We start from the raw sequence: 26,254 nt of genomic DNA, 5'->3' as shown, positions 1-26,254 counted from the left end.
TGAATTTTGTACGGTCATTTATGGTTTGGAACATGCTTGGAGAGAGGACTTTTAAATACTTTAGTTGGAGAGTAATTCTTCTTTATCGTGTCATGATTTTTTGGATGAACAAGTGTTTACTTAGAGTGAGATGATGTCAATGCTTGCAATTTTGTAAACATATGCAATTCAAAGTTTTTAGTACTTTTCATGAAGGAAATCATTGTGTTAAGTAGCAAATTTAGCTTTAATTCATAAAGAATTATATAAGTGGTTTATGTTAGTAATTTTGGGTCATGCATATATATGACACATAATTAAATGTGTTAGGGCCATTATTTATTAAGCCAAATAATAAAGTGATCTAACTAAATTAAAGATTTAGTTAAAGGCATATGTCATGAAAATAAATATTGTGTAGAGACCTTAAAGTAATTTCTAATTTGATGAGGGGCCAAATTAGAAATACTAAAACTTAAGTAATTAACCGTTTATAAATGGTCGTGGTCCCCTTCTGAGAGCATACTTTAGTTTCTGTTCCTTTCTCTCTATCCCTATCAAGAGAGAAAACCAAAAGGAAATAAAGGTGCTCTACAGGAGGAAGATCATTGTATCAGTAGTGCTCTAAAGAAGGGAACATCATTGTTATGGCTAACTCGGGTACGCTTCCGTTTACTATTTACAACCTGTTTATGAGTATGAGATATTGTTTATGATTGATTGTTAGAATCAATATTAAGATCATATTCTGCTTATGCTAACAGTTTAATACTTTACCTCCATGTATATATGTATATATATTTTTTTCATAATAGGTATTGTTTGCCTGTGTTTCATGAAGTGTAATTTTTATCATGGGTTTGGTGTGATTCTCATGCTTTGTATTCGTTTATAATGTTCATGTGATGACAAATGATTGATGGGCTTTTAGGTGTCAACATAATAGAGATGTAAAAGTTCATAGTAATACCTAACATGACCTTATTTGAAAAAAAAATGATGATTTTTAAATATTTTGAGAAACTTAACATCTTTAACTATTGTTTTATATATATTTTGTGATTTTAATATCTTTGGAGTGTCAAAATAGCATAGAGATATCAAAGTTCATAATGATACTTAACATGACCTTATTTGAGAAAAAAAAATCATATTTTTTTAATAATTTGAGGAACTACCTTTTAACATCTTTAACTATTTTGTTTATGCATATTTTTGTGATTTTAAATTAAAGAATAATGGTAATGTGTTAAAAAAACTTATATTGATATGTATGAATTGTTGTTTTCTCAAATAAAACTTGTATACATATGCCATTTTATTTTATCCCCAAATCATAATAATCTCAGTCTCACATTTGCTATTTTTAACATGACATGTTTACATGTAGACTAAAACATACTTAAATACTTAAATATGGTCTTTGCTTCTAAAGTTGTATAAATTGTTGAAATTTGAACACCATCATATATTACCTCATCTAAGTTAATTTGTTTTGCACCTTCATTATAGTGTGAATAATCGATTCCATTAAACAAAGACTTTATGCTTTAAATCTTTCAAAAGATATATCAAATTTTGGCCTTTCTTCTTTTCTACACAAATGTATCTTTCCTAACGGACATAGATTTTCTGTAATGGAGTATAAGCAAACATCAAGTTTAATACTCTACCGCCTACTTTTATATTTATCTATTAAGAATATAAATATAATAAGATAATTACAAAACTTTCTGTTTATTTATTTTTATTTTTATTTTTATTTATGATAAATATAATTCGTAAATTAATTAAAAATAAAAGATAGATAAAATTATAATATAAATATAATTTTAAACATAATAAATATAAATATAAAAATGATAAAAGATCAATTAAAATAACTTTCAACATTATAAACATGAATAAAATTTGTGTTCTATCTCTATTCTTTCTCAATGATACTAGCTATCATGAGTGGCACCGAAACATCCTCAAATATATCTTGAAATATGACTCAACAGTAGTGCTACATGCGCATATTCCTTGTACAAATATTCTTACACGTGTTCATTAGCATATTTTAAATTATATTTACTTTATTTATAATTTAATTTTAAATTAAAAATAAAATGTGAAAGGTCGGCACAAAATTTAATATACATTGACACGTGCATGTACTTGCAAATTGCTGGCATCGAGAAAGAAAGGCGAAGAAGAAACCTATTTCTTCAAAGAGGAGTTGCTTATATTATAAACAAACAATTTTTACTATATACTTATTATCATATTTTTCTTATTTTTATATGATAAGAAAAGATAGAGATATTGAAAGTGTAGACTAGCACATTCAAAATAATATTACCAATATATTCTTAATTATATTATTGCAATTTTTGAATAAATAAGCAAAAGAAAGAGATAAAATTAAGAGTGAATGACATGTTTATTATACCAAAGATATAGAAACTTCCTTTGCCAAATCATCTAGATTCTCAATTCTTCACATATCCGATTCATGTTTATCACAAACAACAAAACAAGCTCGGATTTGGTTAATATTATATAAAGAAAATAATACAACCAAAATTTTTGGTGAAAGAGGAAGGCGAAAATGATAACTGAAGATAAAAATAAAAATAAATGCATTTATCAAATTCATTTTAAAGAAACAACTTACTATAATAGTAATATATGGACTCCACTGCCAAAGTTAGTCCTATAGTAATATTGGAAAAAAAAGGAAGTTATATGCATATGAAAAGCTATTACAATATTACATTGTCACTTGTAGCCATTAATCTCATCATTTCAATATAAAATAAATTAGTGATATATTTTTATGTGACATCATGTGCAATATTTTTTTATTGTTTAAAATACATATTGGAGTTTTTAATAACCTATTCTCTTTGTCATCAAAACTAATTTCATGGAAGTAATTAACTTAAATAAACGAATGTAATTTATTAAAAGAGACACAATGAATAAATATTCCTATAATATATCTGAGTTATTCAAAAGATATATGTTGTAATATAGACATCAGAAAACTCCAAATTAAATATAAATATCTTTAATTGTTATTTTAGTTTTAATTTTAATGCTTTTATAGATATGTGCATAGCTGTACAAGGATTAAGATAGTAAAATTTTTCTTTATATTTGTATATCTTTAACTATTTTTCCATGTTTCTTATTAAGAAATTGTGTGGTTTTAGATTAAAGAAGAATGATACTATGTGTTCCGAACAAAATTGCAATTTGATATGAATGGTTGTTTACTTAACTAAGATTTGTGTACATGTATCATGTTTTACCCGAAGTCATTACTAAAACATACTTTAATACTGTATTTGCAACCTAGTATCAACAGATGTCAGAAATCAAGTTTATTTCTCTACCGCCTGACTTTATTTATATTTATATAAAAGATAATAAAATAAATATAAAAACAGTAAAAGATCTATTAATATAATTTTGAACATTATATAAATATAAATAAATAGTTTGTGTTGTATCTCTGTTGTTTCTCAATAATGCTAGTTACTATATGAGTGGCACCGAGACATCACCTCAAATCTATCTTCAACTATGACTCAATAGTAATGCTACATGCACATATTCCCTTGTACAAATATTCTTACACGTGTTCATAACTGTATTTTAAATTAAAATTATTTATTTATATTCAGTTTTTAATTAAAGAAAATATGAAAATGTCAGCATAAAATCTTTACACGTGCTTACTTGTGATAGCTGGCAGAGATAAAGAAAGAAAGGGAAAGAAGAAGCGTATTTCCTTGAAGAGGAGTTGCTCATTAATTGCATCTCCAAGTTAAATAATTCCTTTGTTCTAACTAGTAGGTTACCATACCCTGTCACACTCTTCAGGACATGCATTATTATTTGTCAGGAGAAACATAAAATAATAATAATAATAATAAATTGTAGAAATTTTGTTTTTTGAAACTATTATAGTGTACAATCATTTGAAAAAAAATGGATTTTAAGTAATTAAATGGAAGTAATTTAATTATTATGTATTTGACTGTTTTTTGAAAAGACAAGAGTTTTTGAATTAATTAAAACTCAGATTTTCATTTGGAAGCAAAAGCATAAAGAGAATAATTAGTTATACTATTTTCTGTTGATTTCAGAATCCTATCAACTTATTTGAGGTAACCTCATTTTGGTTGGACTATGTTTCCTGCAAATTACAGAAAAAGAAAGAAACATTTATTTCATGAAACTTTGATTCTTTGTGGAAAAAGAAGACAAAGACGATAACTCTAGATAAAAATGATATTTCATGGGAATAAACCTTTCTCCGATCAAGAAGAAATATTTTTTGCAAGAATTCTCACGATATTGTTAAATGATATGTGTACCAATATATTAACAACAAACAAAAATACTGTACTTGAATCTAAAAGAAAAAAAAAAGACACAATGAAATAAATGTTCTTATATTATAATTGATTTACATTACATTCTCAATTATTCCTATTGAAAAGTATGTTATTATCTTCTAAGTTAAGTGAAATTCACATTACAAAATAGAAAAATAATGAAGTAATACATTCTCTCTTACTAGAAAAAAGTATTTTGAAGGTATAAAACTTGTACAAAATGTCACACAATATTAAATATTTATAATATCTCCATCTTTATTTTCTATATCTAAATAATAACTAAATATATTCTTATTTTTTTATTCAAAATATTTATAAAACTGAAAAATTACCTCAAAACTAATTTGAATAGAAGCATTAAATAAATATTCTTAAAAAAATAGAATACAACCAAATATAAATAATATTATTACTTGTGATACTGAAAATATATCTTATCACAAAAAAAACCTTTATCAATTCGAGAGATGTAAAATTATAATTTAGAGTTGGATATAATGAAAATATACATTAATGATGAATTCAAACCAAATTAATTAGGCATAATCCCATTCGGCACAGATATAGGATCTCATTTGATACATATATAAGGACCAATACCAAAACCAATATAAAGATCTTCATCTTAAATAATCTTCATAACCTTAAATATAAAGATCTTCATCTTGAATAATCTTCATAACCCTAATTAAATCGTTCCGGCCCACTGAAATTATATTCACTACAATAAAGAAAACCAAGAGTGAAATAATAACTTTATGAATTCATTTTAGTTATGTTCATAGAGTATGAGAGAATTTTTGTAAAAATGTACGAAGAGATTAGCACCATTTTAATAAATTATATTATTTGACTGTGTTTAGATATGTAGTAAAATATTAAATATGAATTCTTTGTAAAAATGTAAGAGTACTTCAAAAGTACTCCACAATAAATATATTTATTTGTTGATAAAAAACAAATATTCACCACGAACGATCACATGTACATTCCAAAACATGTATGTTTCAGGAACATTTACCATGTACATTCCAAAACATGTATGTTTCAAGAACATTTAACCCTGTGCTCTTTTTATTACATCGGGCCATGTCTAAAATGCATGAAAAATTATTATCAAATAATTATAACATGAACAATGCTAACTTTTGTACAAATATAGATATAAATTCTTTTGTACAGAATCATACACACCAATAAATTCTTTATTAAATAATAGTTCAAAGCTAATTAAAAACAAAATAAGCACACTTACAACTTGCAATGATTTATCACTGTATCAAAGAAATCAAAGCTAGGGTTAAAAAATTGAAGTTAGGTTTAGAACAAACTGAAACTTAAAAATAGCGTATAAGAAGAAAAAAACACAACTACCGTAAAAATGAAAAACACTTCCGAGAAGAGATCATGGCTCTTATAGTAAAGAGAATTATTTCAACCGTAAAAAAAAAATTATGAGTTACAGAAAGTGAGCGTTAGAGTAAAAAGATGAGTAACTTAAATTGTGTGAACCTTATACTCAAAAAAAGCATGTTTGCGATAGGAAAAGAAATGAACTCAGACAATGAAAAAAAGACAAAGTTTTGTATCAACGAAAAATAAAATAAATTATTCATTCATTTTATTTATTTACCGTTTGTTATAAATTAACTATAAATATAATGTAAATTTAGGATCATGTTAATTTTCTTAAACAGCCAGAAAATAAATATCACTATAAAATATTTTTGTTGTAATGTATACATGAATTTTTTAAGAATAAGTAATTGTGAATAACTAAGGTTATTTATATAACCAATTGTTACTTAATTAACATGGCACATCATTTAATTCATAATTGATATTTTTTTTTTCAAAAAATATTTAAGAAGTGAACAATATAAATAAGATTAACATAAATCTTGAATACTAATTATCAACAAACTTAAAATCAATTAAACATGATTTTTTTTTTAATATTTGACCTTTACATATGTTGAATTTAAAAGTGATATACTTGTAATAAAAAAGTGTTTAATTAAATTTAAAATGTTTCATAAATTTTAATATTTTTAAATAAGTTCCTATTAAATATTTTAATATTATTGAGTATTTAAAAAAAATTAATAGTTTTCTTTTACATTTTAATGCTTTCATTAATTAAAATAATGTAACTAATATTTTGAATTATTACTTATATCACAATATAAAAATGACTTAATTATAATTAAATTTTAAGTTTTTATAAATGTATATATTTTTAAGTTCTTATAAAACAAATTTTCATTTCAACGAGTGTACAAACATGGACGATACATATTTATTTGAAACTTTAATAATTTTTATCATATGTCATTATTTAATAATTAAATAATCACATTATTTTAATTATGATAAATATTTCAATTAAAAAATATAACAATAATTGATACAAAATACTAATTATATTGTCTCAATTAATGATAAAATAAAATAGTAAACAATTAATTAAATTATAGATACTCAATAAAAAGATTAAATAAAAAAAATTAATGCTCAATTTTTTTAAAATTTACAACTTAATAAACTATTTAAAAACATGATATTTTTATTCTATACTCATAATAGCATCATTAAAATTAAAATTGAAACATTAAACCCTGATATTTTAATATTTAATGGTGTCATATGATAATATGATAAGACAAGTAACTACTTATTACAAATGTAAGGTTGTTTCTATTCTGTTATTAGAATGTAAATTAAATATATTTAACAAATATAAAAGGATAAGAGAACAAAAACTCAACTTGGCTACAGCTGTTTTTTTTGTGTCTTTTTCTTAAAATAAAAGAGTGAGATTCATTATTTGAGATATAATTGCAGTTTGGTTTAGTAGCGACAAATAATTGTGGAGTGGGACTCGACTACGTCACTTTCACACTAAACCCTTCAATTCAGTGGCCTCTATGATGCAATGTCATATTTAGTCAATATTATTATCTCTTAAAATTATTTTAATTATTATATTACACCTTTAAAATAACCTCAATATGCAAATTTAGGACTATTTTTATTCTGAGTATTTCATATTTTTATTTAAATTAAGCATGGAATAAATTATAAGACTTTGGTTAGAAGTCTATTATAAAAAAAAATTTATAAACCAACATTTTTATTTGTTAGGTATTCTTGTTTGAAGAAAAAAATTATCTAGTACTCATTTCTGGTGAAAATATAATATTTTAACCAAAAGTTAAATATAATCATAAGTTTTTATTCAGAATATTGTTTTACAACTTTCAATTTAGATTATAATTTGATTTTAAATTTTATGAATTTAAAGGAACATAAATAATATAAGGAATTAAATTATGAATATAATAGGTAATATATATATATATATATATATATATATATATATATATATATATATATATATATATATATATATTATTAGAATTTCAACATTTAAATTGTAAGCCCCTTTTCTGTGCTTTAGAGTTTTGGGCCTGGCCTTTTCGGAGGTCCAAGGCCAGCCCTTCAGTAGGTCCCTATACCCATTCAGTTGTCTCATTTGGCTCTTGTCTCCCTTACAGAAGCAGGTTCCCTCCCTCAAAACACTCTATCCTTCAGCAAGGCTCTGCTAGGGCACAGTCTTCTTCCATCCCGAGTTAGCAAAATCGACCTTGTACTCCCTGGTAAGTCGAACTCTAGAGCCTTTAGTCTACTTTCTTCCCCTCCTTTCACTGTTTAAGCACGTTGGTTAAGTTAGGGCTAAGTCTCTTAACTTCGTTTTGTACGAATCTTTCTGTTTCAGCTCTCTAATATAGTCCTTGGAGCTGTGGTATTTTCTGTTGCGAGTCAGTGTCGTGTTGTTATCATCTAAGCAAGGTAAGGGAAGCTAGATTCATCGATCTCGAACTATTCTTGGCTGTTTTGGTCGTTTTTATGTTTATATGCATGCATAGTGTGCTTTTGTTGAATGAAATGGAGTTGCATGTGTATTTGGGAGTGGATCTGAGCTGTTTCCGCCACTGCATGTGGGTTGACAGTGGTGAACTCTGCTATTCTCGCCCAAGCGGCCTAGGCGAGAGTATCAGAATGCTCACCCTGGTTCTGCCTCGAGCACTCGCTCAGGCGAGGGACCGCGTTTTGAGCGACAGGCCAGCTCGCTCAAGCGAGACAGCGTCGCCTGAGCGAGAGATCGTGAATCTTCCAATGACCCACTGTTGTAGGCTCGCCTAAGCGAGAGTCAGTCGCCTGAACGAGACAACTTCTCTCGCTTGGGCGACGACTCCTAGCTTGAGCGAGGCTACTGCAGCGGGTGGTTCCAATTCTGTTTTCCTCTTTGTTTGATGGGTGAATTGTGTGATTTATTTATTTACCCCTTTCTTTCAAAACCTAAAGCATGTGAATATATATATATATATATATATATATATATATATATATATATGTGGTTGTTTGAATCTTATGAACTAAAAGTTGGTATGTTGGCATGAATAACACATGGATTTTGTTTGGTTGGTTGGTTGAGAACTTGCATGAGAATTGGATGTTCAAGAGAAAGGTGGTGGTTATGGTATGAAACATAAATTTGGTGTGATAGGCGTAATTCCATGGGTCTCGTGGGGAGACCTCATGGTGGCGTGTAGTGTATATATTAAGATATGGATTCAAGTAAGGATCACATCCCGAAACTCTAAAGGGTCAGTGAGTCTCAGGTAGAGCAATCTGACCCAAGTGGTGAGAGTGGCGGGAGACCTTAGTCTTTGGCAGGATAATGGCCTTAGATGCTTGAAGGTTAACCTTGTGCGTGGTAGGGTGAAACCCATTGGCAATGGCTCTGCAAAGCAGTAGAGGCCACCACAAGTGCAAGCTTCCAGTGAATCCGATCTTAATATATGTATCCAGATAATCGAGTCATAGTGTTTTGCTTGCTTGTCATAGCATGAATTATGTGCCTCTGTGTTGTATGTCTGGGAATGTTTACGCACTGGTTCCTTTATACCATGATAAGATTAAATTGCACTAGCTTACCCTTGTATTTGTGTTGTTTCTGTTATGTTTTCTCTTTTGCGATGATCACCTTCTGGTGGGAGCAGATGAGAGGGAGGTTCGAGATGGATCCGGGAGACGCAGCGGTGCGACCTAGATTTTCTTGCTTGGATGTCTTAGGAGTAGTTCGTGGCCATGAGGCCTTTTTGTATTAGTTGCCTTGAGGGCAACCCTTTTGCAAGACTGTTAAACTTTTAGATTTGTGTTTTCTTATGGCATGGTGGTATGCCCAGGTTTTCCTCTAAGTACTCCTATGGATGACTGCAATAGTTACTTTTCGTACGTCTCATGTTGATCTGATTGGTTCTCGTTATCAAAATTTTGTGATGCTTTATTTGGTAGAGTAATCTATTAAAATGGGACGTCACACTTTTATGGTATCAGAGCCTTCGTTCCTAAGTGTTTGTGGGCTATGTGTTTGCTTAGCTTTCGTTGTGTGTTTCTTGTCGCGTTTAGATGGGTTTCAAGTCTAACCAAGTTTTGATGGTTCTTTCTGTGTGTCCAGTAATATGGCACCCCCGCGTATCGCTCCTCCTCCACCCCCTCAGGACGACGGACAAGATCTGGCTAGGGCGATTGAGGCCATGGCTGCGGCTTTGACCCAGCAAAGCAATGCCATGATGCAACAGCATGAGGCGGCGATGCAGCGCCAGGAAGACTCTCTTGAGCAGCAGAACTTCATGATGCAGCAGATGGAAGCTGCTAGGCATGCTGTTGAGGACGCTCAGAGGCAGCATGTGGATGCTCTCCGTTAGTTAGGGGAGAATGTTGCTGGTGCTCAGATGCATGGTCCTCATCCCCAACCTCCACCCCCTGAATGGAGTTTGGAAGACTTCTTGAAGCACCGCCCCGCCAAGTTTGATGGCAAGTCGAGTCCCGATCAGGCGGACCAGTGGATGAAGGATATGGAGCGCATCTTTGATGCCAAGAGGTGCCCCGATGAGAGCAGGCTTGCCTTCGCTGTCTACATGCTCACCGGAGAGGCTGAGCATTGGTGGGCCAGCATGAAGCTGGTGATGGAAGAAAAGCACGAGGACATCACATGGAGAGCCTTCAAGAAGAGGTTCTTGTCTGAGTATTTTCCTGATAGCGTGAGGTACGCTAAGGAGGTGGAGTTCCTCCAACTGACGCAGGGGGACAAGTCAGTAGCCGAGTACGCTGAGAGGTTTAAGCATCTGGGGCGTTTCTACACCATGCCGCTCGATGAGGAGTGGCGCTGCAGGAAGTTGTAGAATGGTCTTAGAGGAGACATCCGCTTGATGGTGGCCCCGCTGTCCATCAAGGACTTTGCGGCCTTAGTGGAAAAGGCCAGGGTCATGGAGCGAATGAAGGTAGAGGTGGAAGCTCAGCAGCAGCCACATCAGAGAGTTAGCGGACCATCTGGGTCCAGGCCACGAGTTGAAGAAAAGAGGAAGCCTTATGCTAGACCTCACCCACAGTCACAAGGGTCTAGAGGTTTTTCTTCCCCACCCGGCAGGATCCAGTGCCACCACTGTGGAGGACCGCATGTGAAGAGTTTCTGCCCACGGCTATCGGGTTTCCGCAGGTGCAACCATTGTGGCAAAGAGGGCCACTTTGGTAGGGATTGTCCTACTTTGAGGAGGGCAGTAGCGCGACCTTCACCGCAGACTCCGAGCCAGACTTCGGGTCAGACTCAGCAGAGGAGGGGAGGCAGCAGGCCTCAGGCTACAGGCAGGGTTTTTGCTATGACCGGGTCAGAGGCAGCAGGTTCAGGTAACCTTATGATTGGTTGTTGTTTGATATCTGGCAAGTCCTGTTGTGTTCTTTTTGATTCTGGAGCGACACACTCTTTTGTGTCAGAGTCTTGTGTGCGAGAGTTAAGTCTGCTGGTGTGTGAACTACAGTTTGATCTAGTGGTATCGACTCCGGCGTCTGGGTTGGTTAGGACTTCTTCAGTGTGTTCTAGATGTCCAGTTGAGGTAGAGGGGCGCGTATACAAAGTCAATCTTATATGCCTCCCTCTGCAAGGGCTTGATGTGATCTTGGTAATGGATTGGCTCTCCGCCAATCATGTTCTCATAGACTGTCGGGAGAAGAAGTTGTTGTTCCACAGCTCGGAGGAGCCTGAGCTAATATCTTCCCATGGGGTTATGAAGGAAATCCGGGACGGCGCACAGTGTTATATGATCTTTGCCAGGACAGAGGTTGAGAAAGAGGAAAAGATAACAGTGATACCAGTGGTCAGAGAATTTGAGGATGTGTTCCCTGAAGCGGTACCGGGTTTGCCTCCGAGGAGAGAAATGGAGTTCTCCATAGACTTGGTACCAGGGGCCAGTCTTGTATCAATAGCTCCTTACCGCATGGCGCCAGCAGAGTTGGTAGAGTTAAAGAAGCAGATAGAGGAATTGCTTGAGAAACAGTTTATACGGCCGAGTGCTTCGCCGTGGTGAGCGCCTGTCTTGTTGGTAAAGAAGAAGGATGGCGGCTCGAGGTTGTGTGTGGATTATAGGCAGCTGAACAAGCTGACTATTAAAAACAAGTATCCTTTGCCGAGAATAGATGATTTGATGGATCAGCTACATGGGGCATCGGTGTTCTCCAAGATTGATCTCCGGTCAGGTTATCATCAGATTCTGGTAAAAGCAGAAGATGTGGAGAAGACTGCTTTCAGATCCAGATACGGGCATTACGAGTATGTTGTCATGCCATTCGGTGTGACTAATGCCCCGGCTTTGTTCATGGACTACATGAACCGGATCTTCCGTCCGTTTCTAGATAAGTTTGTCGTAGTCTTCATAGACGACATTCTCATCTACTCCAGGACGCATGAGGAGCATGCCGAGCATCTGAGGATAGTGCTTAGTATCTTGAGGGAGAAACAACTGTTTGCCAAGTTGTCAAAGTGTAACTTCTGGATGAGAGAGGTGCAGTTCTTGGGGCACGTGATATCAGCTCAGGGTATAGCTGTGGATCCAGCTAAGGTAGAGGACGTGATACAATGGGAATGTCCCAAGTCAGTGACTGAGATTCGGAGCTTCGTGGGTTTAGCTGGCTACTACAGGAGATTTATAGAGGGGTTCTCCAAGATAGTGGCACCCTTGACACAGCTAACCAGGAAAGATCAACCGTTTGTATGGACTGATAGATGTGAAGAGAGCTTCAGGGAGCTTAAGCAGAGGTTGACGAGTGCTCCAGTGTTGGTAATCCCAGATGTGAGTAAACCCTTTGAGGTTTACTGTGATGCCTCTCATCAGGGCCTTGGGTGTGTCTTGATGCAGGAGAGGAAGGTGGTGGCTTATGCTTCAAGGCAGTTGAAGGTTCATGAGAAGAACTACCCCACTCATGACCTAGAGTTAGCAGCGGTGGTTTTTGCTTTGAAGATATGGAGACACTACTTGTATGGTGCACAGTTTCGTGTGTTTAGTGACCACAAGAGCTTGAAGTATCTCTTCGACCAAAAAGAGCTGAATATGAGGCAAAGGCGGTGGATAGAGTTTTTGAAGGACTACGACTTCGAGCTTCTCTATCATCCAGGGAAAGCGAATGTGGTGGCAGACGCATTGAGTAGGAAGACAATGCATGTGGCGCACTTGATGATAAAAGAGATGGAGTTGCTAGAGAGCTTCAGAGACATGAAGCTACAGTTTGAGTTGGAGTCAGAATTCATTAGGTGTAGTACCTTGGTTATATCTAGTGACTTCTTGGGCTTAATCAGGGAGAGGCAAGCAAGGGATGTTAGTCTACAGAAGGTAAAAGAGTTACTGGGATCGGATCAGGCCAAGGAGTTTGCCTTGGGTAGTGATGGTGTGTTGAGGTTCAGAGGCAGGGTTTGTGTACCGGAGGATGTTGAGTTGAGGAAGTTGATCCTTGAGGAGGGACACAAGAGTCGTCTTAGTCTGCACCCTGGCATGACTAAGATGTACCAAGACCTCAAGGAGAACTTTTGGTGGTAGGGCATGAAAAAGGAAGTTGCACAGTTTGTATCCGCTTGCTTGACGTGTCAAAAGGCGAAGGTGGAGCATCAGAAACCCGGTGGAACGCTTCAACCCTTGGATATTCCGGTGTGGAAGTGGGATAGCATAGCCATGGATTTTGTTACCCACTTGCCTCGCACCGTGAGAGGACATGATGCTATATGGGTGGTGGTGGATCGTTTGACGAAGAGTGCTCACTTTTTGGCGGTAAATCTCAGAATGTCTATGGCCAGGTTGGCCCAGCTCTACATCCGAGAGATAGTGAGACTTCATGGAGTGCCTAGTAGCATAGTGTCTGACAGAGACCCCCGGTTCACTTCCAGGTTCTGGCAGGCACTGCAGGAGGCTATGGGTAGCAGGTTGAGGATGAGTTCTGCTTATCATCCTCAGACGGATGGCCGGTCGGAGAGGGTGATTCAGTCCTTGGAGGACTTGTTGAGGACATGTATCTTGGATCATCTTGGCAGTTGGGACGAGGTGTTACCGCTGGTGGAGTTTACCTACAACAACAGTTACCAAGCGAGTATAGGGATGGCGCCTTATGAGGCTTTATACGGGAGGAGGTGTAGGACTCCTTTATGTTGGTACCAGGACGGTGAGTCAGTTTTGGTAGGACCTGAGTTGTTGCAACAAACCACAGAGAAGGTGCAGTTAGTGAGAGACAGGTTGCGAGCATCTCAGAGTCGGCAGAAAGCCTATGCAGACCGAAGGAGAAGACCCCTAGAGTTTGAGGCTGGGGAACATGTGTTCTTGAGGGTGATCCGAACCACTGGTGTGGGGAGGGCTATCCGCTCAAGGAAGCTGTCTCCTAAGTTTCTGGGTCCATATCAGATCTTGAGGAGGATAGGGCCCGTGGCTTATGAGATCGCATTACCACCCCAGTTGGCTAATCTACACCCAGTCTTTCATGTCTCACAGCTACGGAAGTATGTTTTTGACCCATCACATGTGTTGGAGGCGGAGGATGTGGAAGTCAGGGAGAATCTCCAGGTAGTGGTACAGCCTGTGGCTATAGAGGATCGCCAAGTGAAGGAACGCAGGGGAAGAGCCACTAGTCTTGTGAAGGTCATCTGGGACCAGAGGACAGGTGACTCAACTTGGGAGCTTGAGGAGGACATGAGGAGTTCATACCCACATCTGTTCTGGTAAGTCTAATTTTTCGAGGACGAAAAATTTTATTGTTGGGGAGATATTGTAAGCCCCTTTTCTGTGCTTTAGAGTTTTGGGTCTGGCCTTTTCGGAGGCCCAAGGCCAGCCCTTCAGTAGGACCCTATACCCATTCAGTTGTCTCATTTGGCTCTTGTCTCCCTTACAGAAGCAGGTTCCCTCCCTCAAAACACTCTATCCTTCAGCAAGGCTCTGCTAGGGCACAGTCTTCTTCCATCCCGAGTTAGCAAAATCGACCTTGTACTCCCTGGTAAGTCGAACTCTAGAGCCTTTGGTCTACTTTCTTCCCCTCCTTTCACTGTTTAAGCACGTTGGTTAAGTTAGGGCTAAGTCTCTTAACTTCGTTTTGTACGAATCTTTCTGTTTCAGCTCTCTAATATAGTCCTTGGAGCTGTGGTATTTTCTGTTGCGAGTCAGTGTCGTGTTGTTATCATCTAAGCAAGGTAAGGGAAGCTAGATTCATCGATCTCGAACTATTCTTGGCTGTTTTGGTCGTTTTTATGTTTATATGCATGCATAGTGTGCTTTTGTTGAATGAAATGGAGTTGCATGTGTATTTGGGAGTGGATCTGAGCTGTTTCCGCCACTGCATGTGGGTTGACAGTGGTGAACTCTGCTATTCTCGCCCAAGCGAGCTCGTCTCGCCTAGGCGAGAGTATCAGAATGCTCACCCTGGTTCTGCCTCGAGCACTCGCTCAGGCGAGGGACCGCGTTTTGAGCGACAGGCCAGCTCGCTCAAGCGAGACAGCGTCGCCTGAGCGAGAGATCGTGAATCTTCCAGTGACCCACTGTTGTAGGCTCGCCTAAGCGAGAGTCAGTCGCCTGAACGAGACAACTTCTCTCGCCTGGGCGACGACTCCTAGCTTGAGCGAGGCTACTGCAGCGGGTGGTTCCAATTCTGTTTTCCTCTTTGTTTGATGGGTGAATTGTGTGATTTATTTATTTACCCCTTTCTTTCAAAACCTAAAGCATGTGAATATATATATATATATATATATATATGTGGTTGTTTGAATCTTATGAACTAAAAGTTGGTATGTTGGCATGAATAACACATGGATTTTGTTTGGTTGGTTGGTTGAGAACTTGCATGAGAATTGGATGTTCAAGAGAAAGGTGGTGGTTATGGTATGAAACATAAATTTGGTGTGATAGGCGTAATTCCATGGGTCTCGTGGGGAGACCTCATGGTGGCGTGTAGTGTATATATTAAGAAATGGATTCAAGTAAGGATCGCATCCCGAAACTTTAAAGGGTCAGTGAGTCTCAGGTAGAGCAATCTGACCCAAGTGGTGAGAGTGGCGGGAGACCTTAGTCTTTGGCAGGATAATGGCCTTAGATGCTTGAAGGTTAACCTTGTGCGTGGTAGGGTGAAAGCCATTGGCAATGGCTCTGTAGAGCAGTAGAGGCCACCACAAGTGCAAGCGTCCAGTGAATCCGATCTTAATATATGTATCCGGATAATCGAGTCATAGTGTTTTGCTTGTTTGTCATAGCATGAATTATGTGCCTCTGTGTTGTATGTCTGGAAATGTTTACGCACTGGTTCCTTTATACCATGATAAGATTAAATTGCACTAGCTTACCCTTGTATTTTGTGTTGTTTCTGTTATGTTTTCTCTTTTGCGATGATCACCTTCTGGTGGGAGCAGATGAGAGGGAGGTTCGAGATGGATCCGGGAGACGCAGCGGTGCGGCCTAGATTTCCTTGCTTGGATGTCTTAGGAGTAGTTCGTGGCCATGAGGCCTTTTTGTATTAGTTGCCTTGAGGGCAACCCTTTTGCAAGACTGTTAAACTTTTAGATTTGTGTTTTCTTATGGCATGGTGGTATGTCCAGGTTTTCCTCTAAGTACTCCTATGGATGACTGCAATAGTTACTTTTCGTACGTCTCATGTTGATCTGATTGGTTCTCGTTATCAAAATTTTGTGATGCTTTATTTGGTAGAGTAATCTATTAAAATGGGACGTCACATAAATTATACATAAATTATAGAGATGCAATCAAAACTTCGTATCTTTTATTATTTTGAAATTTTATGACAAAAGACTTTAGAATTTGAATAACAATAGGAAATAATAAAGATTAATGAAAGTGACTTAGCCTAGAAAAATACTTGTAATGTAATGCAAATAAATTTATAATAATGTAAAGGAGATTGAAAACAAATGTAAAAGGCATAAACGTAATAATCAAAATGGTTGAAAAATAAATAATTCAAAAAATTAACTAAATTTAAGTTAAAGTAAACTAAAACCAAGTAATTAAATCTAAAGTAAAGTACAGCAGGAAAATATATTAAATAGCATACTGAAATCAGAAGAGGAGAATTGGGTAGAATTTGAGAGTTTCATAAAATTAATATTTGGTAGTCTACAACAATAATAAAAATACAAGAATTTAATATTGGTTCATCTCATATTTTTCAGTGTGTTCAATTTTCATTTAGAATATATTTAAAGGGTTCCCAGTAAAAATAATGAGCAAATAGATAAATAATTATTAAACATATATAATATCCAATCTACATGCTCTTTTTGAATTCATCCCACATAACATTAAGAACACCAATTATGTTATATCTATATTAGCTTGTAATTATAAATAAGAGGATTAGTGTTTATGAAAAAAAAAATGTAATGGCAACTTTTCTTCTAATAAAGTCATTGCATATTAGGAAGGAGCTTAATCCTTTATACCAAATTCATGGAGTTTGTTTTAGATCATAAAAAGATTTGTTAAATTTGAAAATATGGTTTGGAAAAATAACACTCTCAAATTCGTAAGATTGTTCTATTTAAACTTTTTATTTGATAAGATTATTTAGAAATGCATTTTTTACATGATGCAATTTCATATTATTATAAACAATAAATAAAGGTAAAATTTGTATTGCCTACAATCTACCAATAAAAGCATAAATTTCAACATTATTTCTCACTATCTTACCTTAGTCAACTTGTTTTGAAAAATCACATAGCTCTTACTACATATTTGTCATATAGTAGACTCAAAATTTCACGCATCGTTCTTTGAAACAAGTTTAATTTCTCTTGCATGACTTTTACCAAGTTTTTAAACGGGTCCTTAATAGATTAAGTAAGATGGATTGATATTCATAGACAATTGATTTTTATTTTTGTGAATGGTACCGTTAAACAAAAAAATATGTAATGATAAATGAGTGAACAGTGTTTTTATAAATTGTTAGTTTATCCTGTTTTTATGTTTATGTTGGTTTTAATTGTAATGATCATGTGATACACCAAGAAAAAAATGATGTTGCAATAAAATTGAGTAGATGAGGTAATGATATAAATTTGTTGGATTCATATGAATATTTATATATCTATAGTTGCCTCAATTTTAAATTTCTAAATAATTTTAGTTTTAAAATTTTCCTTTGTTTAAGGAGGATCTAATATTTTATATATATATATATATATATATATATATATATATATATATATATATATATATATATATATATATATATATATATTACAAGTAGATAATATAAATGATAAATAGAGTTAATACAAACACAAATTAATCAACACACAAATTTTAGGCTAATTTTTTCTATAAATTATTTTGTTAAGACTAACAAATAATTATGTTTGTTTGGATAACTAATCTATACATTCACTAACACATATAAATGTCCTTTTATGTTCGGTATTTTTGGCTTTTCACATCTAGTTTATATCAAACCAAGAATCAAGAGACGTAAATTTATGTTTGTTGAAAAATCAGACGTGCATTTACATCTGGTGTAAACAATCAGTTGTAAAATTATACAGACAAAAGGTGCTTTGGGAGATCATTTGTCGCACACCACTGTGGATGGTGGTTCACACAGTCACTGTTGTTCGAAGGAGACCCACCGTCGCGTTGTCGTTGCAGTTGGAGACCAGATTGTCCTCCGTTGCCGCACACTGGCGTCGCACACCAATGTCACACACCCTTGCTACAAATGGGAGAGTTTCAAACTTTCAATAAATGAAAATGGAGGCAAACAAAAATGGAAGCAAATGAACATGGAGGCAAACAAAAATGGAAGCAAATGCAAAATCGAAGCAAACAAGGAACATATCTTTGGTGGGTTTGATGTCGTCGTCCCTTTAGTGCAAAGAAAATGAGAGAAAACCCTTTCGCGCACAAAGATGGAAGCACTAAAGAAGAGGATATGAAATAAAAAATGTAACGTTTACGTTTGGCCACACACAATTAAATGTAAATTTACGTTTGGTTTGACTGAAACGAACGTAAATTTATGTCTAATTGCACATATTTAGACATAAATTATGATATTTACGTCTCATTTTGATGCGCCAAATATTGATTACTTATTTATAAATATGACACTGATATTTGTAATGTGATCCCTTTATGTCAGACGTGAATGTGCAAACGTTAAATATATAATTTGTTAGTGATTTTTTCTAAAACCTAAAAGCAATGAAGTTGTAGGATTAAAAAATATTTAAATCCTAATTTAATAATAATTAGGTTACATGCATACATTCGAATTATAATTATATATTATGTATCCGAAATGTTTAAGGAATAATTATAATTTTATAATTATAATAATCATTTTATTATTTTTTATTATTATAAAAGAGAAATAACACATAAAATATGTGTTTATATATATATATATATATATATATATATATATATATATAAATTAGTATTATTATTTTTTTATTATATAATTTTATTTACTAATTTTTTTTATCGACAAAAAATATATTGATTGCGGAGCATTTGGAATGCTCTAACTCTTATTTATATCTAAACACAGCCAAACAAAATCCTACTAATCTTAAAATTAATATTTACAAAAAAAACTCAACTTGGTGTTATATGAATATAAATATAGCTAGAGTAAATTCATAGAATTATTGTTTCATTCTATACCATTCTTTAAATTATTTACTAAATATCTTAATTAAACTATTTATTATCGAAGTTACTAGAATCTGAGACAATCGATATAAATCTAAAATTTTATGAAAGTTTAAGACTACATCAACTACAGACAAGTATAACCCATTCCAATTCTGGATTCAATCTATGCCCTGCATATTTACTTAAAAACCATGGACACGTCCCACTGTATCCAACGGTTAAGATTCCTTTTCGGGAGAACAAAACAAAGCTTCAATAAAAACTTAAAACAAAGCCTGTTTTTTATAAATCAAATAATATCTGTTTTTTTTAATGAACTACTTAGTTTAATTTATGTCCTTGGTTATTGTTATTTTCAACTGGTTTTCTTAGTATTGATAACCTTACATGATTGAAATATGATTTTCTTTTTTATAAAAGATACACATGTTTTTTTTCTTACTATATTACTTATGACTTTTAGGACGTTTTTGTTTGTCAAAATTTTTATTTAGGGAAAAAGTTAAATAAACTTTACCCATAATTCCTCTTAAGTGCAAAATTATTTAATGAATCACATATGAATGTTATTGTTCATATACCTGTTTTTGTTGTATATTATAATTTAATTATTCTTTAATTTCTTTACTATAAACTAATTTAATTACTATCTGATTAAAATGAACTAATTTATTTAAAATAGGTCAAAACAACATGCTCTCAAGAAGGTGTTAATGTTTCCAATGTAAAAAAAAAAAAACACTATTAAAATGCTTATCTGACTTAGAAATTAACTATCCCATTCCAAAATCACATACATGCATCCAATTTTTATTTTTATTTTACCAAAGTACTTACTGAAAGGAATTGGTGAAATCGTAAATCAAAGATCAACCTTGGTGTGCAAAATCAACAATTAAACTACTCCATTGCCCTGCCGTATTATTTGTATAATCAAACCACCTAATTACGCACTCACCAAGCTAAATTAAACTAATACTACTATAATTCTTTATGTTACGTCTTAATCATTGAAAATGACATTTTTTGGAAGCTGACCCACATACAAGTGACCCTTAAATAATATTGATGTTTAAAAAATCACAACACAAGCATCTCTTTAAAGGTTCAATGGTATTCGTAAAAAAAAAAAAGAAAAAAAAACCCTAACTTTAATAACTCCATAAATTAATTAAAATTCACTTGTTGGACATATCTCTAGCAATCATCACCCACATACTTCCAAACAAAACCACGGGCTTAATCCAACCACTCCATCAATTATGTTACAACATCTATGATGTTTTCCATGTTGCCCTTATAAAAGACATCCTCTTCCCACACTTCACAATACTAATCTTTGCAACAGCACAAAACACCCACCTCCTCCATCCTCATCCCCCACAATTATTATCTAGCCACCACAAATTACAGTCATGTTGGGCAAAAGGCCACAACCTCTCATCGGAAAAATCTCCGAACTTTTGGTGTCCGGTGGCCGCGCCGCCGCGCTTTTCGACGCCATCGGAAGTCCGAGAAGCCCATTTGAACATATGAACTTAAAGATGCAACAATCCCCCAAGGGTCTAAAAAGTTACGACCTTGGTGGTGTTGGTCTGGGAATTGTGGTGGCTCTAGATAAATCTGAGGAACCAGGGCACGAAATTCTGCCCAAACACGCCGTTTGCACATCAAGTTCGAACAAATCGGTTAAACAACAAAGCGCGTTTCAAAAGGGTGTGACCGAGATTCCCGTCGGAAGCTCCGAGGACTACACCTATGTCACATACCATATTCCCAACAAGACCATCACTAAGGTTTATTATGATGGCGGTGAAGGTGGAATCCTAACACATGGCTACTATAACATTAACAACAACACCAACACCAACAACGATGGTGGTGTTAGAAGATTCCCACAAACGCATAATTTAATCGAAGATGATGACGAACCGTCATACGCTACATCAGATTTTCTCAGCACATGTCACTTGTGCAGAAAGAATCTCCATGGCCAAGACATATACATGTACAGGTACTGGGAAATTCAAGTTCTTGCTCAAAATTTGATCATGTTATTTACTCAATCATTAGAACTAATGTTTTGGTCTGGTTTGGTTTGGTGTGTTCAGAGGGGAGAAGGCATTTTGCAGCACCGACTGCCGTTCAAGGCAAATATCCATGGATGAACGCAAAGAGAGGTGTAGATCAGAAGCTTCAAGATCTGTGGAATTGTCTAGTTCATCATCACACACAAGGGAACAAATGTTTTCAACTGGGATTGTGGCCCTTTAACGTTCAGTTCAGTTTTTTCTGTCTCTGGTGTTTGAAGGTGGTAGACAGAAAGCTAGAAGTGGTGATTTGAATTCACATGATCTAAGACTATACTAGTGCTATAAGTGAATGAAAAAATTAAGGCACCTCGGTGAAAGCATAGGAAAAAGTTTTGATCTGGAAATGGTAGGGATTTTGGTGTAGTGAATACTAATAAGAGCTTTCCTTTTCTTGTTTTTTGTTGTATCTTACTGAAAATCATAAATTTGGGATCTCAATTGCACAGATATTATTATAACTTGTTCTGTTTCTTGAAGCTGAAGTAGTTGATTCAGGTTTTGTTACTGGTGTGTGGAGTTTTGTGTTTCCTTCTACCCTTCTACTGTGCATATTTTTGGTGTTTCCTTTCTGCTATGCTCTCTGTCTTGTTTTGTGTAAAGTCTTTTAAGAGACATAATAATTTTTTGATCACTTTGTTCAATCAGCTTTAGGGAGTGGCTGTTCATAATTAAATCCGTGGGCTCCATGTGTTTAATTCGGTTTTGAAAGTGCTGCTTTCAACACAGTGCAGAAATGATTGAGTCATCGCAGTGTTAATCAGATGAGATTCTTTTTTTTTTTTTTTCTTCTCTTACCCATCTTTTTTCACTTCAGAATTGAATATAACTAAAATAGTTAATACAGGTTTTTTACTAGTGTGAATTTTTTTTTTCAATCTATCCATTATGAACATAAATAAGTAATGAGTTTTATAAAATTCTAAAGTTTAAATTTAAGATTTCATTTAAAAAATTTAAAGTCAATATTATCATAACTAATTTTTATTAATTTATTTTATTTAATAATTCAGATTTCATTTGGCATATAAATTGTAAATATTTTTTTACCAGAATTATAAATATTCTTATGAGGTTAAGAATTTCTACTGTTGTTTATTTTCTATTCTCGATTTTTTTTCTAATAAAATTTATCTATTTATCCGTTATTTTCTAAATTCTTGTATAGTGTAATGTTTTTCAATTATATTCTTAGTTTTATTAATATAAAGAAGAAAATTACTTATAATAACAAAATAAAATCTAATATTACATGATATATATTAAAATAAAAATTAAGAAAAGGAATATAATAAAGGATTCACTTAAAATAATATTAAAAACAGTTAAATAATTTTTTTTTTGTATAAAAATGCTTTAACTATTGCAAATTATAAAGTAAGGTATATTGAATGTTTTATTTTTTATTGAGAAATGAATTCTCTGTATTAGGCATCTATAACTTCATTTAGGTAAACTATTGAATGCAAATCCAACTAATTGAGTATTAACTTGTAATTATATGTTAAATTTAACAATATAATATATTAATCATTTTATTTTTTACACATAGTTCTAATTAACCAATTGCATGAGATTGTGCTTTTCTTAACTGTAAGGAATGTAAATTCTTTTCATTAATATTTTCTTTTAGGAGAGTGTGAGTTACTATATTTTAGGCTTAAATACTCTTTTGGTCCTAGTTTTGGTCGACTTTTTTCACTTTGGTCCTACTTTTTAAATTGTTTTCAATTTGGTCCTACTTTTCGTTATATTTTTTCAATCAACTCCTTTTCGTTAACTCCGTCCAAATCATTAACGGATGTGAACAGTAACTGCCACGTGTCATTTTGTGATTTTTTTGATTTTTTTTAAATTTTTTTTAAATTTTTTTTTAAATTTTTTTTAATTTTTTTTTAATTTTTTTTTAAAATTTTTTATTTAAAAAAAATGTACACGTGTCAAGCTCATATTATGCCACGTGTCAGAATTAGATTTTTGTATTCAATTTGGTCCTATTATTCGTTATCTGTTTTCAATTTGGTCCTAGTTTTTTTTAAAAATTTAACATTTTTTTTCCTCTCCAAATTAAGACAAAATTTAATTTGTATATATTAAAATGCATATTTTTGTTAAATATTTTAATTTAGAATTAAATTTAGTTTAAAATTAAAACGAAAAAAAGCAATAACACCATTAATTTAAAATTTTAAGAGGTTAAAAATATTTAATTTTAAACCAACTCTAATTTTAAATTAAAAATATTTAATAAAAATATGTATTTTAATAAGAATATTCATATAACATTTATATACAAATTGTAATTTGTCTTTGGAGAGGAACAAAAATACTAAATTAAAAAAAAAATTAAATTAATGGTGTTATTGCTTTTTTTCGTTTTAATTCTAAACTAAATTTAATTCTAAATTAAAATATTTAACAAAAATATGCATTTTAATATATACAAATTAAATTTTGTCTCAATTTGGAGAGGAAAAAAAATGTTAATTTAAAAAAAAAACTAGGACCAAATTGAAAACAGATAACGAATAATAGGACCAAATTGAATACAAAAATCTAATTCTGACACGTGGCATAATATAAGCTTGACACGTGTACATTTTTTTTAAATAAATAAAATTAAAAAAAATTAAAAAAAATTAAAAAAAATTAAAAAAAAAATTAAAAAAAAAAATTAAAGAAAAAATCAAAAAAATCACAAGATGACACGTGGCAGTTACTGTTCACATCTGTTAATGATTTGGACGGAGTTAACGGAAAGGAGTTGATTGAAAAAATATAACGAAAAGTAGGACCAAATTGAAAACAATTTAAAAAGTAGGACCAAAGTGAAAAAAGTTGACCAAAACTAGGACCAAAAGACTATTTAAGCCTATATTTTAAATATCCTATTTGATTCTCCTTATCAATCACATCAGTTTCAAAATTCAGAATTTTCATTTGCAATATTTTTGTTTTCTTCATAACATTGGAGTCTTTTATCATAAAGTCAAAAGGATAACTTACGGATAAAGTGTACTTTTTAAAAAGCTATCAGAAAATTCAGCAAAATTTATTAAAGTATTTAATCAGCACGACTGAATCTTCTACTTCTCATATTTTAGTATGGAACAACCAATTGTTTTTATTAATAATGCAGGAAAACAATTTTGAATTTCTGCACAAAATTGTTTGTCATTAATAAGAAGGAGATGGAATGGATGGGATGGAAGCAATTAGTAATGTACAAGGAATTTTTTTTTTACGATTAATGTAAAAAATATATAAAATAAAATTGACCTAATTAATTATTTTATACTTTTAGTTGAGTTTTTTTTTTAAATTTTTGATCTATTTCTAAATAATTTTTACATTTTTAACTGATTTTTTATTTGCTTTTTTCTTTTTTCTAATTAGCAGGCGTGTCTACTATTTTAGTTTCAAATCATCTCGCTTTTGCGTATCTACATGTTAAAATTTATAAATTTGATATAAAATAATATTATAGTTAATATAAAATATATTGTTTTAATATTATTTTATACTAACTACAAAACCTTATATGTCACCTTTCTTAATATGTGTATGATTAAGATAACATTCATGTACTCTAATAATAATAAAAAAAATGTACTTAATTAAAAAATATACAAAATTTGATTACTCTTTTATTATCTAATAATTATAGCAATTCAATTAAAAATATTTAAATATATGAAAAACTTAAAATCTAATTAAATTAATAAAATTTAAAGTAAATAATATAGTTTTTTTTATCTCACTTTTATCTAAGCATATATATATATATATATATATATATATATATATATATATATATATATATATCAAAGTTGATTTTAACTTCATTCAACTAAACATGATAACAGCTCTTAAGTTATTTACTTATAAGCTCGGAAGTAAATATCTATTTATTATTAGAATCTTCGATACAATAATTAGTCATAAATATGTAAAAAAATATAATTATTTAATTTCTATTACATAATGAAATTTATATTATATAGAAAAAAGTATATTTCTATACAATTATAACTTTATATTTTACAAAAATAATTAAATGTTTTATGCTTTTATTTATTTTCTTAAAGGTTGTATATGTTTTATTAATTAGACAAATTCTTTCATTTAAATGAATGGATATTGATATAATGAATATTAACAAATTTAGTTTTTACTTATTTTTACAATTTTTTTTCTTTTATTTCTCTGCTTAAATTATTATTATATTACTTTTTCTTTTTTACAAATTTTATTGTGTCAAATTTTCACATCAACATTTAGAATATCATTTACTCACCATGAAGACACATGTATGGAGGAGTTCAAACTCTGTCCAAACATGCAATAAGGAAGAATATGTTCTCACAGAAACACTATCTATATCAATATCGGTCACCTAATAATAATAATAAGTTATTTAAATTAAAACGAAGTACAATGACTTCTACTATTTATACATACATGATTATATGATTAAAATATATATTTTCCTCGTATCAAACACATCCCTGGTATCGGGTTAAAAGCAACGGCTCCGACACGCTCCTATGATGAGAATTTTCCTTTTATTATAGCACGTTTCAAAATGAGGAAAAAGAAACAATTCCATTCAGTGGGTTGAACTATACCAGTAAAGTAAGAGAAAACCCTATACATCTGTGCAGTCAAAAAATACAGTGACATAACATTAGTCAAATTTTTGAATATTTTCAACTCTTTAATCGATATCTTAACAATTATTAGTCATTCCATT

The 26,254-nt window shown here is 32.4% G+C and overlaps 1 protein-coding gene across 1 annotated transcript; it reads left to right on the top strand.

The window, feature by feature from the left end:
* Nucleotides 1-20,729: 20,729 nt before the first annotated feature.
* On the top strand, nucleotides 20,730-22,008 carry LOC114164796 (FCS-Like Zinc finger 14-like). The gene is made up of 2 exons (XM_028049561.2): nucleotides 20,730-21,425; nucleotides 21,523-22,008. The coding sequence occupies exons 1-2, from the start codon at nucleotides 20,827-20,829 to the stop codon at nucleotides 21,683-21,685; spliced, it is 762 nt and encodes a 253-aa protein (XP_027905362.2). The 5' UTR covers nucleotides 20,730-20,826; the 3' UTR covers nucleotides 21,686-22,008.
* The last annotated feature ends 4,246 nt before the right edge of the window (nucleotides 22,009-26,254 follow it).

This window comes from Vigna unguiculata, chromosome 9 (genome assembly GCF_037176805.1).
Source record: "Vigna unguiculata cultivar grain cowpea cultivar isolate G323 ecotype 2 chromosome 9, ASM3717680v1, whole genome shotgun sequence".
Classification (NCBI taxonomy): domain Eukaryota; kingdom Viridiplantae; phylum Streptophyta; class Magnoliopsida; order Fabales; family Fabaceae; genus Vigna; species Vigna unguiculata.
The sequence above is the reverse complement of the archived record's forward strand: the minus strand, read 5'-3'. Positions and strand labels throughout refer to the sequence as shown.

Bases quoted from the DNA above. Each gene is read 5' to 3' on its own strand.
- LOC114164796 (XM_028049561.2), top strand. From the start codon at position 20,827: ATGTTGGGCAAAAGGCCACAACCTCTCATCGGAAAAATCTCCGAACTT. The intron at 21,426-21,522 runs GTACTGGGAAAT...TGGTGTGTTCAG, and splicing joins CAAGACATATACATGTACAG to AGGGGAGAAGGCATTTTGCA.